This window comes from Prionailurus bengalensis, chromosome C2 (assembly GCF_016509475.1).
Source record: "Prionailurus bengalensis isolate Pbe53 chromosome C2, Fcat_Pben_1.1_paternal_pri, whole genome shotgun sequence".
Classification (NCBI taxonomy): Eukaryota; Metazoa; Chordata; class Mammalia; order Carnivora; family Felidae; genus Prionailurus; species Prionailurus bengalensis.
Window position 1 is genome coordinate 87,954,386 of NC_057350.1, and position 20,584 is coordinate 87,974,969.

At 38.3% G+C, this 20,584-nt stretch overlaps 2 protein-coding genes across 5 annotated transcripts in view; one reads left to right on the forward strand and one right to left on the reverse strand.

The window, feature by feature from the left end:
- Positions 1-5,213, forward strand: part of MRPL47 (mitochondrial ribosomal protein L47) — a 35,568-nt gene extending 30,355 nt beyond the window's left edge. For all 3 annotated transcript variants that reach the window (XM_043594851.1, XM_043594852.1, XM_043594854.1), the window contains exons 6-7: positions 472-567; positions 5,012-5,213. In XM_043594851.1, coding sequence (XP_043450786.1) covers positions 472-567; positions 5,012-5,135 — 220 coding nt within the window. In that variant the 3' untranslated portion in view covers positions 5,136-5,213. The remainder of the gene's footprint in view (positions 1-471; positions 568-5,011) is intronic.
- Positions 5,214-5,547: 334 nt separating this feature from the next.
- The window catches only part of ACTL6A (actin like 6A), a 30,017-nt gene continuing 14,980 nt past the window's right edge, over positions 5,548-20,584 (reverse strand). For both annotated transcript variants that reach the window (XM_043594849.1, XM_043594850.1), the window contains exons 5-14: positions 19,373-19,470; positions 16,248-16,342; positions 15,820-15,926; positions 15,633-15,722; positions 13,992-14,053; positions 13,603-13,717; positions 13,367-13,447; positions 11,357-11,452; positions 8,112-8,198; positions 5,548-6,026 (exon numbers count right to left, since the gene is read on the reverse strand). In XM_043594849.1, the coding sequence (XP_043450784.1) occupies positions 5,946-6,026; positions 8,112-8,198; positions 11,357-11,452; positions 13,367-13,447; positions 13,603-13,717; positions 13,992-14,053; positions 15,633-15,722; positions 15,820-15,926; positions 16,248-16,342; positions 19,373-19,470 (912 nt within the window). In that variant the 3' untranslated portion in view covers positions 5,548-5,945. The remainder of the gene's footprint in view (positions 6,027-8,111; positions 8,199-11,356; positions 11,453-13,366; positions 13,448-13,602; positions 13,718-13,991; positions 14,054-15,632; positions 15,723-15,819; positions 15,927-16,247; positions 16,343-19,372; positions 19,471-20,584) is intronic.

A 20,584-nucleotide genomic window follows, 5' to 3' on the forward strand; every position in this document is an offset into this window, starting at 1 on the left:
TTTATAATTTAAAAGCAAAAAACTATACATACACTTGTATGTATTATATATTATGTATGTATGTATATACATGTGTATATAAAATAAGTACATACATACATATGTATGGAGTAAAAGTATGAAATACATCTGGTAGTGATACACTCCAGTGTATGGCTCAGAGCTGCTGTGGAAATACAGAACTTAACCTGTGTCTTTAAGTTTTTGTATATATTTTTTCAAAAGTGATCTGAAGCAGACATTGCAAAACATACATACACTCATGAACTCAGTGGGTTCATGTCTGTACTTTTTTCTAAGTTTAGAGTATTTCATAATTTATAAAAATTGTAAAAATCTTTTAAAAGCCAATTACATCTCATTTTATTGAAAATATATTTAGCTCAAAGATGGCTAAAACTCTATTTGTAAAAAATGAAAAATGTATGAAATATCTTCCATTAAGGCAATATCTCTTTGCTTTCTTGGCAGGCACAAGTTCAAGCAGTGGCCTATACCTTGGTACCTAAATAAAAGATACAACAGGAAACGATTCTTTGCAATGCCCTATGTGGAACGTTTTATGAGGTGAGCACAACCCAAATACCCTTTAGTAACAAAACTTACCTTTATATCAGATAACACAAGTTAAGCTTTTACATAAGTAATAAGTTAAGCTTTTACATAAGTAATACATGTGTATTGTGGAAAAAATAGAAAAATCGGGTAGAAAAGATGAAATTAAAATCTTACATAATCTCATCATCCAAAAATAACTTGTTAACATTCTAGTGTATATCCTTTCAAAAAGTTTTATTGCCTTTCTATTCATCAGTCTGTATGTAAGTACGTTACTAAGTCTTTCTGTAATGTGAAAAGGAAGGTCTAAATACTTCGGTTACATAAGATATGAGCTCATGTTACTGCAAGGTTGATGAAATGAAAAGGGGCTAGGGTGAGGAGACGAGCCTGCTGCATTATGTCTGCCGTCATGTTACCCTGCCGAATGGTGGTTTCCAAATATTTACTACAACAACTTTTTTTTCTGCATGAGGTTTATTATAGGGCTTCTGTTATAGAGGAATGAAGTGATCCCACGAGCCCCCAGCTAATAATTATAAAAATGAAAGATTTTAGAAAATGGCTATTTTAGAACACTGGATCCACATCCAAAAGCAGATAGAAACCAAATTGAAGTTGGAAGGGGAGAGAATTACAAGTTTGTGGTTTCAGGGCAAGCATGCTACTCAACTTCCATGGCTGTCTGTGGCTGCAGAGAGAAGCTGGGTGGGGAAAACTTCAAAGTTACTGGCTAAAGGTGCTAGAGGTCAGAATTCAAGCAGGAAAGCAGCTGGAAATTTAAGAAGGAAATTCTAGCAGCACAAAAACCACAGCTTGTAACAACTGCCTTAGATATAATACAATCTACTTTCATCAAGAGTTCTTTAAAAACTGATGTTCTCTCCCAAGAGCTTGTTTCCATACCAAACAAATAAAAACACTTAAAAAAATAATTTAAACAGGAATGAAATGTATCTTTAAACTGGCTTTAAGGGGCGCCTGGGTGGCGCAGTCGGTTAAGCGTCCGACTTCAGCCAGGTCACAATCTCGCGGTCCGTGAGTTCGAGCCCCGCGTCAGGCTCTGGGCTGATGGCTCGGAGCCTGGAGCCTGCTTCCGATTCTGTGTCTCCCTCTCTCTCTGCCCCTCCCCCGTTCATGCTCTGTCTCTCTCTGTCCCAAAAATAAATAAATGTTGAAAAAAAAAAAAATTAAACTGGCTTTAAGGTGTCTTGGTACATTTTAGAATCACAATTAAAAATTTTTATCTTGGGGCGCCTGGGTGGCTCAGTCGGTTAAGCGGCCGACTTCAGCTCAGGTCATGATCTCGCGGTCCGTGAGTTCGAGCCCCACGTCGGGCTCTGTGCTGATGGCTCAGAGCCTGGAGACTGTTTCGGATTCTGTGTCTCCCTCTCTCTGACCCTCCCCCGTTCATGCTGTCTCTCTCTGTCTCAAAAATAAATAAATGTTAAAAAAAAATTTTTTTTTTATCTTCCCCATTAAACCAGCTCCCTCTCCTCATTTTCAGTTTTATCTTTGTGATGTGATTTATAATAAAAGGTACATATATTTGGTCTTCCTCCTTGTTCCTGACACAGGACTCCTAAAACCCTTGGAATTTTCTAGGTGGGGTGGTATCTTTTGTTATGTTAATGACATGGTTTTTGGGGAGCACCTAAGAATGGGAGCTAATTGCTAGAGGAACCAACTTGGAATAGATGGTTGAAACTTTCAGTCCCACAGCCTGACTTCTGGAGAGGGGAACAGGGCTGGAGGTGAATCGGTAGCCAGTGGACAATGATTTGCTTTAATCGACTGTGCCTGTGTAGTGAGGCCTCTGTAAAAAGGATGGGGTTCAGGAGCTTTTCTGTTGGTGAGCATATGGAGACTGGAGGAGAGTGGGGTGCCTAGAAGAGGGCATGGAAGCCTCATGCCCTCTCCCCACTCCTTGTCCTGTGTACCTCATGTCTGGCTACTCCTGAGTTCATATCCTTTTTATAATAAATCCATAATAGTGAGTAAAGGGGTTTCCTGAGTTCTGTGAGTGACTCTAGCAAATTAATCGAACCCACGGAGGAGGTCTTGGTAGCCTCTGATTTAAAGTACAGGTAACAGCCTGGACTTGTGACTGCTGTCTGAAGTCCAAAGGGAGTTGTGGGAACGTCTGATCTGTGGCGAGTCGTTGGTTAAGAAGCATGTTTGACAACCTCTGACACGATCTCCACGTAGTGTCAGAATGGAGTTGAACTGTTGCTCATTCTGCTGGTGTCTGAGAATTGCTTGATGGGAGGGTAGAGGTGGGGGGACCACCACCAGTGGAATGAGGTCCAGCACCCCTTAAATAGTATATCCATTCTACATGGGCATTTTTCATCATCAGTGCCCTAGAAGCAGTCAGTCTTTGATTTCATTCTTCCTGCAGAAGGTCTCCAGGATCTGTCCTTTGTGCTCCCACTGTCTCTGCCCTGGTGCCCTCCCTTTTCATCAAGATGAATTATTGAACCTCTTCCTCACTCCAGTCCATTCAAATACTGCTTCCTGGCTAGTTCTCCTCAAACCTTTTTATCACATAACCCGTTCAGAAACCTATAGTTGCTTCTTGTCTACAGATAAATCCAAACTCCTTCCCACCCAGGGTCCCCACACTTTAAGTCTTACCTGCTTACCCTCATCAAAGTCAGACCTTTCTCCTTGTTTCCTAAACAGTCTTGCTCATTTTCCCCTCTTCTATGTACAGCTCTGAAATCCTTCCACCATTCACATTTAAAAAAATTTTTTTTAATCTTTATTTTACAGATAGAGAACACACGAGTGGGGGAGGAACAGAGAGAGAGGGAGATCTAGAATCTGAAGCAGGCTCCAGGCTCCAAGCTGTCAGCACAGAGCCCAACGTGGGGCTCGAACTCCTGAACAGTGAGATCGTGACCTGAGCCAAAGTCAGGTGCTTAACTGACTGAGCCTCCCAAGTGCCCCGTCCACCATTCACATTTTAAGGCCCAGTTCAGATACTAAGCAGTTGAAGACATTTAACTGCATTTTTTTTTCCTCTACAACTTCTCTAGACCTACCGTGCCATTGGTCCTTTTGTCCCTTAGTCATATAAGGTGAAGCTATAAACGACTATGTATGAGAATTTATGAATCCAGTGTTGCTTTTACAGGCCTAATACGTGTCCTAATTGTTCTATTTTTGAACCTATCTTTTTTAGCCTTACCTTCAGGGCATGCATCATAATCTTCTGAATATTCTTAAGAATAGCAAACCTTGGGGCGCCAAGGTGGTTCAGTCAGTTAAACGTCCGACTTTGGCTCAGGTCATGGTCTCATGGTTCATGAGTTTGAGCCCCACTTCTGGCTCGCTGCTGTCAGTATAGAGCCCGCTTCAGATCCTGTCTCCTTCTCTCTCTGCCCTCCTGCGCTCATGCATGCAGTCTCTCAAAAATTAACATCAAAAAAATCAGAATAGCAAACCTTTATTCTTTATTTTTATGGGCTTATTTTTTTTAACAGCCAAAATTTAGTTGGAGCAAAGACTGAGGACTATCATGAGTAATCTGATTTCAGCTTTGCTTGATCTTTATACTTAAATTACAAAATAGCTCATACTTTTAAAGTACACACCTATCTTGGTCTTCACCCAAATAGAATTCTTGGCTCAAATTTCTATGACCATACTAAGTAAGTTACTCACTATGATCTCTTATGTTGTTTTAAAATATACTCATGCCTAGTGATCAATAAAATATCCTGCAAAATCTTGTCTTAAGTACAGTAGTGGCTTGGCATCTATGAATTTATCATTTGCAACTTTGTCTTAAGTGACCCTAGAGGTCAAAATAATTTAGCTGAGGCACAAATGCTTCCTGCTGTGGAATGCAAACTCACATATGGACCAGTCTAGCACCTAACCGTCATCTCTTAGCATAGTTTTATTCTCTTTGTTGTAGGGAAAATGATATGGTAGACTGAGGTATTTGGAATTAAGGAATTCAAAAAAGTCTCAGGATGTATCACGGGATACAAAAAATCTATTGTATTCAATAAAACTGGTGTTTTTAAAAGAGGAGAAAAGGTAGCCCAGTCTGCTACAGGCTCATAAGATCTGTTCATTTCTTTCTATGTAGGAAATAGGAAGCATTGGTGTAGGGTTACAAATGCTTTTGATTGTAAGTTTATCTTTGACTTATGTAGGTTTACAGCGATTATTCAAGTTTAATAACATACATGGGAACACCTGACTAGCCCAGTCAGTAGAGCATGCAACTCTTGATCTTGGGGTTGTGAGTCCCTTGTTGGGTAAAGACATTACTTAAAAATAAAGTCTTTAAAAAAATAATAATAATAATATACATGACACACCTAATACGAAGACTAGCATTATTGAGGCTTTTAAGTAATTGATTTGGATATCCTTTGAGAACATTGAGTAACAGGGAAATATTTTTGTATAAATTGGTGTTATGCTTTTATTCTAGATTGAGAATTGAGAAACAAGCCCGCATTGAAGCAAGGAAGAAAAGTTTAGAGAAAAAGAAAGAAAAATTTCTTCAGGAAAAGTTTCCACGTCATTCTGAAGCCCAGAAGTCAAGTGTTGTCTAAGATGTCTGAATTCTGAAGTTACTGTTTTGTTTTCCTTGGATAACAACCTATATACAAAAGTAAATATGTATTAAGTAATTTATAAAGAAATTGTGTTTTTAGTTAAATGACTATCTCAACTGGTTTAAGGGTTAATATGGCATGCTAACTCTGGAAGTTAAAAATTCTGACATCTAAGCAAACTTGAACATCACCTGTACCTTAGAGTGGGAAAGTGATGTCAACTGCAATAGCAAAGGCAGTAAGGTCATTTTTGGAATTCAGGTAACATTTCTACTATTATATTAATAGCATATGAAGGGGGTGTGGACATTACTTTTAATAAACAATGAGTACTTTCGCTCAAAATAATATAAATACATTTAGTAAAACTTAAAGTAGTTAAGTCACAACACAACAATAATTCAAAACATTTCTGGAATGGCTAATAACTTTTATTTAATTTTGCAAGCCTAAGGTAAAAAGCATAGGCAGTAAATTTTACTAGTCAATAAAAACCAATTCTACCAATCACTGGTAATTAATATACTAAACAGAGTTGAAAAGCATTTTACTGAAAGCAAAATATTTAGAGAAAATAGACATTTATACAAAATTATAAAATGCTTGTAATAAGAATAAGTGCATTTCAAGGAAAGCACAAACTTATCTTAATTTATAGAGCCAGTTAAAGCCTTAAAAAATTTAAGTGGAAATTGAAATATGCAAAAATGTATAAACATTCTACAAAAGATGGTCACTCTTTTCCTGAGTACACTAAAGCTGTGGAACTTAAGGTGACACGGGAAGGCAGAGGTCTGGGAACTCTCCTCAAGGGCATTTCCTTTCTACACACTGCTTCCCTCCTTCTTCATATTCTTGTTTGGAAATCCACATCTGTTGAAAGGTGCCCTGTAAAATGGAAAGAAAAATTGTATATTGTGCCTTTTTGTTAGAACATACTTTTTAAATTATCTTTTTCATAACTGATTTTGGGGCGCCTGGGTGGCTCGGTTAAGTATCCAGCTTCGCCTCAGGTCATGATCTCACTGTTCGTGAGTTCAAGCCCCATGTCAGGCTCTCTGTTGATAGCTCAGAAACTGGAGCCTGCTCTGGATTTTGTAACTCCCTCTCTTTCTGCCCCTCCCCTGCTCACACTCTGTCTCTCAAAAAATAAACAACTGATCTTGCAGAATGCTTAAGCCCCTCCCCCAAATAGTACTCCCTTATTCCTTTATTTCTGCCCTCCTCTAGAACACCCAGAAACATGATTTAGAAAGAATAAGTCTTTCTATACCTATTAAACTGTCATGAGGATTTAGAAAATGGCTGTGAAAGGAAGATGGATGGTTTAGCTATGATGGCTTGGTGCCAACCTGAGGCAACAATAGAAACTATCGGAAGGTTTCCTCCCAGTACAGAATTGATGTTCTAACACTTAACTAATGGCAGCATTTAGAACTCAGAAGTGCTTGGGGTGCCTGGGTGGTTCAGTCAATTAAGTGTCTGACTCTTGATTTCAACTCAGGTCATGAGCTCATGGTTCATGGGTTCGAGCCCTGTGTTAGGCTCTGCGCTGGCAGCAAGGAGCCTGCTTGGGATTCTGTCTCTGCCCCCTCCCTGGCTCATACTCTCTCAAAAATAAACATAAAACTTAAAAAAAAAAAAAAACAACCCTCAAAAGTGCTCATCAGGAGTAGGATAAAGTTTTACAGGAACACACACAATAAATATAGTGCATAAGCACTATAGAAGATGGAAAGGAGGAAAATAACCAAAGAAGGAAGAAACCTAGGCTACGTTAAAAATAAAACATATAAGCAGGAAAAATCCATTCTCTAAGATTAACTCTATTCAAGTGGACTTGCAGTGGTATCCAGCTTTGATCTAAGATCTATTAAAAGACTGGAAATAGAATACATAGACACTTATGTCTATCATACATTTATGTATAATAATACACTCATGTATTATTATAAACTTTTACTAGCTTAAAAAGGTTTAGGAGTGGGGCTCCTGGGTGGCTCAGTTGGCTAAGTGTCCGACTTTGGCTTGGGTCATGATCTCAGGGTCTGTGGGTTCAAGGCCCACGTTGGGCTCTGTGCTGACAGCTCAGAGCCTGGAGCCTGCTTTGGATTCTGTATCTCCCTCTCTGCCCCTCTACTGCTCGTGCTCTCTCAAAAATAAATGTTAAAAAAGAATTTTTTTTTAATTGTTTAATAGAAATACTTCATGAAGGCACCTGGGTGGCTCAGTAGTTAAGCATCTGACTTTGGCTCAGGTCATGATCTCACAGTTCATGAGATCGAACCCCGCATCAGGTAAACACCAACCAGCCCTGCTTCCGGTAAAAAACAAAAACAGGCCCTGCTTCAGGCAAGTCCCATTTCTCTCTCTTCCCCTCCTGGGATTCTCTTTCTCTCTCTCTCTGCCCCTTCGCTCACTTGTGCCCTCTCTCTCTTGCTCTCAAAAAAGAAAAAAAAAAAGAAAGAAGTACTTCCTGACATTTACTTTGGCTGCTCTGAAGTGAAGGGGAAATTCCCCAAGTCTAGGGTGCAGATAAATACAAGGACTTTTCCTCCTGATTCAAGGCAGGCACCCATCTGAGCAATGTGAAAAACCCAGCACCATGACTTCAACCATTTGCCCGAAGAACCAACTCCTGACTTCCTCAACCTCACCAAGAGGCCAGGGAACAACCAGAACCTGAGAAGGAATGATTTAAGTCCTGACCAGTTCCAATGGGAATACGAAAGGGCACAAATATGTTAGTAGAATCCCCACCTTTGAGAAGGGAAACTGAAATTTAGGCTGACAAATAGCAACTGATAAGGCACTAAAGCATTTTGTTAAATTAGAACATGTAATTCATTTGATAGTTATACAAAGATAAATGATGCACTGAAATTATTTTTAGTCTTTTTACTAAACTTAGTTTATATTCACTGGTACACTTAAATCATTCAATAAGACTATTTTTCAAAGTAGTTTACTAACCAAAGATGCTAGAATGGAGCCACCAATCCATGAACTAAACCTCCGTTCTACTGTTGTATTATTTGCAATCAATTTCAACCGCATACTCTAAAATAGAGAGGGAAGAATAAGTATTAGTACAATCAAGTAAAACAGGTGACTCAATTCAAAAAATTCAACTTTGAGGACTTCTTAACAATTGGTTCAAACACCAGTTACACGTGATTATTTTGCAAAAGCTAGGCTAATAGTAGGCATAGGTTGAATTGCTATATAGAAAGTACTTTGATTATGGTTTTTAATGTATAATATTTAATAATTACATCAACCTTAGAAAACTGCGTACTAAAGAGTATGGCATTCACAACAATATCCTAGAATAACAGCAAACACATACTTAACACTTACCTATAAATCAGGTATCGTGCTAAGTGCTTCATGTGGTATTCCATTTCTTCCAATACCAAATACCATTACTGTCCCAACCTGCCACCCTTTCTATAGTCCTCACCTTTCTAACTACTTTTTTAGTATCTTATCCTAATTCCTCCTATCTTAGGTCACTCCCCCCACTCCACTTCCACATCAAAATGCAGACATTAGATCTCAGGTTTTTTATTCATAACTGCTTTCCTCCCAACTGAGTGTTTATGTTTTGAACTCACACTCTCGATAAACATGGTTTTGTGGCTCAGTACTATTGCTTCCTGTCTCCCTGCATCAAGAGATTTTCCCCCTACCTAGGACTTTGTTTCCAGGGATAGTTCTTAAATTGTTGATACTCTATTATTTTATATGAACACATAGTTTGTGTTCATACAACAGTGAAATAAATGTATATGTTTCAGGAGTAAAATAAGTGATATGGGAGGAGAGGGTGCCGGGAGCAGGAGGGATGAATATGGATTTTTGTAGATGAGGAACTGCTGGGTATCTGTTGCAATGGAATTTTTTCCTGTTATTTCATCTATTTTTAATTGTCTCCTAAATGAGATGGATAATATCTAACTGCTCTTGACCAAGACCTTGGACAGCCCAAGTCTGTATTTGTTATTCTGGGACTTGTTATCAAATCTAATGATTAGTATTATAATTAAGTTCTATTCCAGATCAGACTATATCTCCAAGAATGTAGTAAATACAATTCAAGTGTCAATCTTGTGCCTATATCAGTATTTACATAACAACTTAATAATTACAAAAATGTGCCATATGTAAAATGTTCCTTTGTATGAGAAACAAAAAAGACTGCCAAATATACAAATTCTACAGATACTATTAGGACCCATGTAACCCCTAAGTTTCCTTTGATGTAATAACTAATACAAAGTACCACACAAAAAACTACTTGATAAAAGTTTTAAAATCTAAAGATTATGACTAGGGGAGCGTGTGTGGCTCAGTGGGTTGAGCATCTGATTCTTGATTTCGGCCCAGGTCATCTCATGATTTGTGAGATCGAGCCCCGTGTCAGGCTATGTGCTAACAGTGTGGAACCTACTTGGGATTCTCTCTCTCTCCCTTTCTCTCTGGCCCTGCCTGCTTGTGCATTCTCTCTCTCTCAAAATAAACAAACTTTTTTTTTTTTAAATAAAGATTATGACTACTACTCTGTTATCAATGGGTACCAGACTTTCTCCCCAAACCACATTCTTCTAATCCTTTTAAAAGTTGTCACAATGCACCCAGTGATCTTTGTAAAACATAGGAGCTCTGCAGTCCCCTGCCAAATTTTATTCTGTAAGTTCCCTATTAATAAGCAACATGACCTGATACCCAACTGTGTGGGTGGAACAGTGTCCTCCAAAGAGATATGTTGAAGTTCTAATCCCTGGTGCCTGTGAATGTGACATAATTTAGAAATAGGTTCTTTGCAGATGTAATTAGGATACAAGTTAAGATAAGGTCATATTGGTGGGGTACCTGGATGGCTCAGTTGGTTGAGTGTCTTGACTCTTGATTTTGGCTCAGGTCATGATCTCATGATTCATAGGATCAAGCTCTGCATTGGGCTCTCCCCTGGCAGCAAGGAGCCTGCTTGGGATTCTCTCCCCGCCCCCCTCTCTGCCCCTCTCCCACTTGCACTCTTTCTCTTGAAATAAATAAACATTAATTAAAAAAAAAAAAAGATAAGGTCATACTGGAGCAGAGTGGGTCCTTAATCCCATATGACTGGAGTTTTGGGGTTTCTTTTAATGTTTATTTTTGAGAGAGAGAGAAAGGGAGCTAGTGGGAGAGGGACAGAGACAGGGAGACACAGAATCTGAAGCAGGCTCCAGGCTCTGAGCTGTCAGCACAGAGCCCAACACGGGGCTCAAACACACAAACCATGAGATCATGACCTGAGCCACAGTCAAGATGCCTAACCAACCGAGCCACTCAGGCACCTCCCTGGAGTTTTTATAATAAAGAGAACAGATCTGTGAGAGAATGCCCTCTGACAATGGAGACAGACTGAAGTGTTGGAGCTGCAATCCAAGAAACAACAAAGGATTGCTGGCAAACCATCAGATGCTAAGAAGAGGGAAAAGAAGAATTCTCAGCTCTACATTTCAGAGAGAGCATGGCCCTGTGGACATGTGGATTTCAGACTTCTAGCTTCCAGGATGGAGAAAGGATAAATTATCTGTTGTTTGAAGCCACCTACTTTAGTTTGTGGTATTTCATTACAGCAGCCCTAGGAAATCAATACATCATCCATCTTTCCAGCCATATCACTCTTCCCACTTCTGCAGACTACAAGCCAGCTACTTTGAAGTACTGGAATATGCCATCCTCCCTTCATATTCTGCACATGGTATAACCTCCACCTAGATGTTCTTTCATAAATTACCAACCAGTTGAACTCCTATTCCTTCAAACAGCTTCTTCATGAGGGAGTTAAGTGCTTGCTCCACAGTGTTCCCTAGGGTGTCTCATTCATGACATACTGAACCACTTAGCACATTATTTTTACATTTCTATTCATCCTAGCAGACTGAGCCTTTAGTGGGCAGGGACTGTATTTACAGCCCTAGTGCCTAGCACACTATAGGTACTTAAGGATGGAATCAACGAATAAAAGATTCAAATAGTACAAGAGTAACTAAAAGATGTCATCTATGAAAATTTGGTTAACAAGGGCTATTAACTTTATCTAAGTAACACTGTATCAAGCACACACAGAATATCAATCGACTACTGAAAAACAAACCTTATCTATAAGACTACACCAGCGATGAGGATACCTGTGACTGAAGAATACCACTAAAGAGCAAACAACTTACTGGGGGAGTTTTCTGAGAGAGCTCTCTATTCAACCTGTCAGTAAAGCTCTGTATTAGCGTGTTTCCTCCAGCCACTATAACACTGCCATAGAGACCCTAAGATAAAAAACAGAAACAAATTAGTTCCAAATGTTTCCAAGTTTTAATCACAACTACAACTAAAACGGTCTTCCTCTACAGTTTACTCTTTCTTTTTTAATATTTTTACTTCTATACAGACCTAGTAGCTTAATCCAGTGGCTCTCAGTCTTGGCTGCACATTCAACTCATTTATGGGATTTATAAAACGTCAAATGCCTGGGGGCAATTAAATAAAAATCTGGGGATGGAGCCCAGATCAAGGTTTTGTTAGTTTGTTTAAAACTCAAGATGATTCTAATGTGCATTAAAGTTTAAGAACCACTAACTTAAAGCAATTATTCTAAAACCCAAGCATAATTTTTTGGCAGATAGCTGCCAATATTTAGAGGTATATTTTATATTGGCTTCATATTAGAAAGCTCATGTAGAAGCTGGCAGTATTTAAAATTAGACAATGAGATTATTTAATGATTATGATGGATAATGCATAATCTGATAACATCCCTAGCCAAAATGACTGTGACCTTTCTTTTTTGCAGGGTATTAGGCATCAGAACCACATGAGGAACTTTTTCAAAATCCACATGTTGATACCTCCCTAAAAAAAAAAAAAATCAATCTACTTATGAGTATATTTATCTGTAATTTACATGTATGGATCAGAAAGCTAAACGTCAGCCTTTTTTTTTTTAAGTTCTTACTGAATTCCTGTTAGTCAATATACATGTCAGCCTGTATGCTTTTTTAGTGGCTAAGTTCATATTTTAAAAATGTATTCCAGGGGCGCCTGGGTGGCGCAGTCGGTTAAGCGTACGACTTCAGCCAGGTCACGATCTCGCGGCCCGTGAGTTCGAGCCCCGCGTCAGGCTCTGGGCTGATGGCTCAGAGCCTGGAGCCTGTTTCCGATTCTGTGTCTCCCTCTCTCTCTGCCCCTCTCCCGTTCATGCTCTGTCTCTCTCTGTCCCAAAAATAAATAAACATTGAAAAAAAAAATTAAAAAAAAAAAATGTATTCCAGATGTCTAAGTCATCTAACTTTTGAAAGAAAAATGGAAAACAAGCATCCCCTCTGCAATTAACATTAGTTAACGAGAGGAGAAATTGCACTAAAAACAAAGTTATCTATTACACGCTTATACTTACTCCATACTTACTCCCTATCATCTTAGAAGCAGCAAGTGCCTGCTAGGTGGCTAGTTGAAACAAACATTTTGCATAGTCATCCAAAAGTCTTTTTTGAAACAACATGGTTTTTATACACCCCTAGCTATCAGTACTATGCTCTAAGCAAATGAATCAACTCCAACAATACCAAGGCAACATATGTTGGCTACAAATTGAATCTAGGGTTTAAATAACATAATCAATCTAATAATTAATATGTGTATAATATGGAGTTAGTATTTAAAAGCTGGCAAAACACAAAAATTACGAAGGGTAAGAAGATCATCTAAACTAAACTCCATGTAAAAGTTACATAATTTAAACCCATACCTTCCTGAACAATAAAAACAGCAAAATTGCTACATAGAAAAAAATCAATAATATATATTTTGGCTTGTCACATTTTAGGAACTCTCTAGAACAACACTGTCCAAAAGAACTTCCTGTGATGACAGAAATGTTCCCTATCTGCATTTCATACAGTAGCCATTCGTTACATTTATAATGTGGCTAGTGCAACTGAAGAACGGAATTTTAAATTTTTACTTCTTTTAATTTAAATTGCCACATGTGGCTGGTAGCTAGTACACTGGACACCGTAGCTCTAAAGTTTTACATTTTTCCTTTTCTAATACTTCATATTTTTACACATTCTAAAATGGACTTCAAAGTGAATGGCCAAAGTTGCCAACTTAAATAAGGATTCAGGGGCATTTCATTACCCTAAAAGATACCTTTATACCGTAAACAGGAGGCTGACACTTACTGGTCTGATGTCAATATCACACATTCCAACGCTTGTAGTGACAACGTGACTGACTCCCAGCATTGTATTTCCTGATAATCCCTACAACAAAATGAAAATGAGTAGTCACACAGAAGAACTTCAAACACAGCACACCCAAAAATCTCTACAGTCGGTCTTATGTAGCTTTTATATAATTACACAAGATGTGCACACACACAGGAAAGGCCAAGCTGATTATGAAATAGTGCTCACACCTTTACGTTGGAAGGGTCAAACAACCCTTCAGGAATCTTTAACCGCTCTGCTCCAAAGTCACAGTTGTACCCGTTGGGGAATTCATAATGAACAGTTGGCATCTGTGCAGCTACTCTGAAAACATATTAAACATTAAACAAAAGACCAAAAAAAATTCTTCAAAATTATAAACTAAGAAATTATCAACTTGTAAGAAAGCAGAGTGAGAATCTTTCTTTTATGTTAATCAATATTTCTTAACTTTTTACGTTTAGACCAGTTAAGCATACTCCACAATTTTTAACAAAACGAATCAATTTCTTTCCTCATTTATAAGTATTTGGTGTTTAGAAGATTAGTATGAAGGTTTCAACGAGCTATTTTAAGTCTTGTAGACAAGAAGACATACTGTTCATCATAGGTTGAATCTGATACTTGAAGTACTGAAGCTTGAAAATCCTGGATAACACACTATGGATAAAAAAAAAAAAAAAAAATTTTAAGAAACAGGTTAGAAACAGGCAATCTATACTTTTGTAACACTGTAGAGCTGTGTTGTTTTTTTTTAATGTTTTTATTTGTTTTTGAGACAGAGAGAGACAGAGCATGAGCAGGGAAGGGGCAGAGAGAGAGGGAGACACAGAATCCGAAGCAGGCTCCAGGCCGAGCATAGAGCCCGACATGGGGCTCGAACTCACAGACCACGAGATCATGACCTGAGCCGAAGTCAGTTGCTCAACCAACTGAGCCACCCAGGCGCCCCTATAATTTTGTAACATTGTATTTAAAATACTTTTCTTAATGAAACCGGATCACATTCCTGGATGGCTATGTCATTTCAAGGCTATAAATCTACCTAGCAAGGACTCTTGAGTATCAAGAAACCCAATTTTAAGCATTTGAACTAGAAGCTAAATTATATCATGTTTAAATTACAACAATTATGGAACACTGATGAGATAAAAACAATCTGAAACCCCCATACCTACCACAGTCCTGCATTACAAAACTGGTTTCAGAACATTGTTTTTTCCTTAAAAATAAGCCTAGACTTAAAGGCAAGATTTCATTTTCTGAATGTATATACATGTGCACATACATGGCATCATATGTAACTTTTAATGACTGCACATAGTTTAAAACAATTAAAAATTTTTCTGTGAAATACATGTGACCTCTGGGCTGCTAAAGAAAAATCCTGTCTAATAGCTAGGCCAAACTGTTAGTCAACTTCACAATTTTTCCTTCTACTGAACACCCACAAAAAATCTTCATCTTAGGTGCAAAAAAATGTGAGATAGGATATATCCCTCACATAGTAGATTATGACTTTCAAATCCTTTTACTATTAGAAATGAATGTACATCTGTAGTGTGAGAGGTTTTACTCACCTGTCCTCCCGTCAGTAAGGTATATGTTCAGAGAGGAATTTTTTAGTAAAAGAAACTCTTACTGTCTCCTTGCTATGAATAAGAACACTTTTTTTATATGGCTGACTGATGTTAAAGCAAACATAACTGAGCCATACTACCAGATCTCTATAGACTAAAACCATTTTCTTAGACAAAAAAAGGTACAGAATAACATAATGCTTGTTTTTACTCCAAAACCAAAGTTCCTTCCAGGTCTCATCAGAGTAATCCAAATGAATATATACTAGTTTGTTGAGATAATTAGCTTGACAAACACAAAAACAACCCTTTCTTCTCAAAATAATAATTTTGTTTGCAAAATATCATTAAAAATATTAAGTGCTCACATTCTATGCAAAAACTTACAGCCTAGGTGGTGCCTGGGTGGCTCAGTCAGTTAAGCATCTGACTCTTGATTTCAGCTCAGGTCATGATCTCACAGTTCATGCCCTCAAGCCCCTCATTGGGCTCTGCGCTTGACGGTGCAGAGCCTGCTTGGGATTCTCTCTCCCTCTTTCTCTGCCCCTCCCTTCCTCACATGCTCGCTCGCTCGCTCTCTCAAAATAGATTAAAAAAAAAAAAACAAACACACAACTTAGAGCCTGTAATACTCCTGTAAAGAAAATAAGGGTACTTACATTACACATGTAGTTGTGCCAAGACCTTGTAACCTGTGGCAACTTCTCTTTTCTTTTCCAGTTTGCTGGAGATCCTTCACGAACAGCTTCCTGAGTACCAAGAGCATGTACTAGGTTAAGAGAGTTCATGACATGGGGCTGGGGAGCTGGAGATAAATTCCAAAATGAAAATTCAAGCATCACCTACTTTTGATGCAATCATATATGGAGGAATCAGCTCTATATTCATTTCTTGGAAGAGTTCTCTGCATTGCATAGTAATAAAGTCTCCAGCAAGAGGGGATTTCACGATGCCTATGAAAACAGATTAAACGAGGCTAAGACAGCATTGAAACTAAACTCCCTGGGACAAATTTCTTCTGTGTATTTATATATGAATAATCTTTTCAAGTAGAATCAACTGAACTATCTCTCTAAGCATGAATGAAGCCTTGCATCAGTTTTAAACATGCATTATATACTAAAGGTTTTTTAAAACTCCTAAAAAAAGAGATACTATTTGGAAACTGATATGACTTGATAGTCCCAATTCACTGCTCTATTTCATTGTCTACGTTGTCATGACAGCTAACATCATCTCCTGTTTAACTCGTGTACCCTAGTTAAATACATTACCTTGCTGAAGGACATAGCCATCATGGACTGGAATTGCAGTGGTATGAGTGGCTCCACTGTCCAAAATAAGACCCGTGGAACGACCATTAGCAAATCTAGTATAAAGCATTAAGGAAAAGAAAGTATCAAGGTTCCAAAATAATGTTTATTATAAAGGGAAAATTTCATTAAGGCATTTTTAAATGTGTATTATGGCTTAAAATGTGTTAATCTAGGGATAAATATTGGTGTGAAGAAACTCTGGCTTAAAGACAAATAACACAGGCAGGACTTCCGAAATGATGGTGAGAGGAAGTTAAAGAGACCTTTTATCCCAGAGAGACATCTGTTAAACTGGCCAAAATTAGCACAATCATTCAAACTCTCTGGAGCCAGACTAAAGGACTTAAAACAAATTAAGAAGCAATGAACAAAATCAACAGAAAGTGGGTAAAAACAGTGGGGGGCTATGGCATTTGCGCTAGGAACTAAAACCATTCTCCACATAGGATTAAAGAAAAACCATCTCAGCAGTATGGCAGCTGAGTGGCAGTTCCCACAAGTCAATGGGAAAGCTATTCCAGGTGGATTCAACAGTCAGCAAATATTGGCAGATCCCATCTTCCACAGCTCTGAGCTGCAGAAGGCCCATACCACGTGAGCATCATAAGCCAGTATCAGGAGCAGGCCCATGCACTTGGTCACCAAATATTTACTGCGCATTATGTGCCTAGTGACAAGTCTGGTGCTTAATAAGAGAGGGTAGTCCGTCTGGCACTGGCATTCCTGTGCACAGAAGGCACAAAAAAGTGACCCCAAATTGACTCTCCCCTGAAGGATATCCTGTTTAGTACAGATCAGGAAAGCTGTGAAAATAACAGCTCAGGGTGCCCCAGGGGTATACAGGAGAGGCCACCTAACCAATCCTGGGGAAATCCAAGTAAGCTAGGGAGAAGACAGGGAACACAGGAATATGTGGGAAGGCCAGAAGCAAGGGTATGCTGAGGTCAGGGAAGTGTAAGTAGTTTGGCAGAGCCTGAAAGAATGTGGACTATGATTCTGGCTTAAAGCAGCTTGGCAATTAACAAAGATCATTAGCATGGCAGTGGGAAGAACAGGGAAGAGAGGAGGAAGGGTTGCAGTAATCCCGGAAAGAGCTTGCACGTAATGCAGTGGCAATGGAGAGAAATAAATGGATCTGAGAGGTAGTGGGGAGAAGAAAAATCGGTCTTGATGAAGGACTAAATTTGAAGGGTTAAAGAGAAAGATTTCTGGTCTGGGCAACTACACAGAAGAAGAAGGAATAAATTCGAGGGGAGAGATTAATTCCATTTTAGACATACTGAGTTTCAAGTGCTTAAACAAAGAACAGAAAAAGTTCTACTAGGGCAGCTGATTGTGGGCCTGCAGCGAACAAGAAAGGTCTAGGACACAGAACAGATACAGATTTGGAATTTGTTAGTGTGTAACTGGGATCTGAAGCCAAGAAAATGGATAATTGAAACCAGAAAGAGCATGTCAAGAGAGATGAAGGGCTAACGGCAGAAAAGCAAGCAATGGGTAAGGATGATCAGAATCCATGAAATCGATGGCCAGAAAGACAGGTTGGTGAGTTATCTTTGCTATTGCTGGTACTTTATTGACCTCTGGCCAACTATATACAAAACATTAATTTTATGCTCTGTAAGTACAATGTCAGATACAGTGATAACACACTAAAAAGTGGCATGAAGGTATGTGGACCTTCCTATAAATAACAATCATAAAATCTAGACAAATTATCTTAAATGATCATTTTAAGATTCTGGGAAGTGTTCAAAAGCAGTCAAAATTTACCCAAAATTTATTCTCATAAAACTGCAAATGGAAGGGGTAAGAAGTTTATAGCTAAAAATGCTCCCCAGCTCCATGGCTATGGCTTGGGAAAGCAGTGGTGGAAAACTGCAATTTTACCATCCTGAGGGAGCAGTAAACGAGTTCAGGGCTGAAAGAAAAGCTGGACACTTAAGGTAGAAATCCTAGAAGCCAGAGAACCACAGAATGGGTGAAAACCAAAATCAGAGTATAAAAGGTACCCAAATCTCTGACTGACTGCTATACTATTCAGGAGCAGGACTTCAGGCGGACCAACAAAAACATGGAGAACAGAGAGTAATCCACTCTTTTTTTTTTTTTTTTAATTTTTTAAATGTTTATTCATTTTTGAGAAAGAAAGAGACAGAGCACGAATGGAGGAGGGGAAGAGAGAGAGAGAAACACAGAATCCGAAGCAGGCTCCAGGCTCCGCACTGTCAGCTCAGAGCCCGACAAGGGGCTTGAACTCATGAACCATGAGATCATGACCTGAGCCAAAGGCGGACACCTCACAGACTGAGCCACCCAGGTGCCCAGAGAGTAATCTATTCTTGAAAATCAGAGCAGCACCTAAGAGTTCTGTGATTTTGCTACATTTTTAGATAAATGCATTCGCCAACAGTTTGCAGCTTGGACAGCAGAAAACCCTCCTTACTAGCTTAACTTGTCAAGAGAACAGAGCCTGAGGTTGGCAGATATAAGAAACCAGCTATCAATGAAGTCAGATAAAACAATACTACTCTTCTCACTAATATTTTTGTTTTGGAAAATATAATTATCTTTTTCATTAAAATGTTATTTGTGTTAACCTTAAGGAGGTTTTTTTTTGTCATTATTAAGTGAATAAATAAATGTTAAACCAATTCTTAGTTTTCATTTCTCACAGTAATACTGACAGATATAACCAACATAAAGAAAATCTTTTTGGAGTCCTCAGTAATTTGTTAAAGTGTAAAGGAGTCCTGAGGGTCCTGAGGCCAATAATGTTTGAGAAGCCAAAAGAATTTTTAAAGTAATACTAAGATGTTATTTGCCTTTTTCACGGTCACTCTCTCATGAGTGTATAGGGGAGTTTTCCAGAGACCATGTCATGTGTGATACGGTACAGAATGAATTCAAAAGACAGATATGAGAATCCACTGTTTCCTATTAAGACTGACCCTAAAGAGATTTGAAAAAAAAAAAGTAAAATAATTCCACTCTTCTCATAACTTTTTTGGTTTTGGAAAACAAAACATGCCCCACCACATTTACTTCTAAAGAAAAGCTGAATGTTACTCTTTCAAGGATACGCTGTCAAAACTGCAGTTTTGCAAAGGAAGAATGCAGGGATGTTGTAGTGTTCAAACATTAACTCTGTCAGTTTCTCTCTCTTTGCTCTAGTATTCCACTTGAGAAGAGGGAAAAAGAAACGTAAGTTATTTACTGTTTAAAAACTAAAATGTTGATTTATCTCAAGATTCAATACAGCACTATATTAAAAAAATATAAACATTAAAAACAGAATACCATAGAAAATAACCATAGAAAATACCATAGAAAATTGTGTATATTTATATTTATTTGTAAATAAATTTAATAAATATAATTTAAAATTTATTATTTAATAAAAAGTAAAATTGTTGCTAGGAATTTTACAGGTTACAGACTTTCCACAGTACCAAAATCAGGATTCTTATAAAGTATTATTAAATCTTAAGAGTCAATCCAGTCATTTTAAACCACCAAATTCTCCTATTTAAGAGTTGCTACTCATAAAGGAAACTAGAGGTTAAAAACAGTAACAAAATATTGATAATTTATAATCATTATGCTAGCCTTCTGGGCTCTTTGTGGACTCTGTACCAAATGTATTTCACAAGAGACCTCGATCTAGTAATTTCTAGCCCTAGTTCCATATTTGACTCCTCTCCTGGAGAGGAGAATATAAAAGTGGATACACTCTGCCTTTGGGGCACAAGGGACAATTCATAAACCCAAATGGGAAGTGGCCCAAGGAATTCAAATGTTAAATAAATCCCTGGAAAAAATAAATAACCGAACCCCATTTAGGGTGCTTTGTTATTGTTCTTTGAATATTTTAATTATTAAAATAATAAAAACTTTATTTTTTTTTTTAAACGTTTATTTATTTTTGAGACAGAGAGACAGAGCATGAACGGGGGAGGGTCAGAAAGAGAGAGGGAGACACAGAATCTGAAACAGGCTCCAGGCTCTGAGTTGTCAGCACAGAGCCCGACGCGGGGCTCGAACTCACAGACTGTGAGATCATGACCTGAGCCGAAGTCGGCCACTCAACCGACTGAGCCACCCAGGCGCCCCATAAAAACTTTAATAGTATATAAAAATTAATCCCCCTTCCCCTAATTTTCAAAATTCAAAACATGAACTTCTATGCCTTTTTAAAGAAAAGGAAAACATTCTTCAAATCAGTTAAAAACAACAACAACAACGCGGGGCGCCTGGGTGGCGCAGTCGGTTAAGCGTCCGACTTCAGCCAGGTC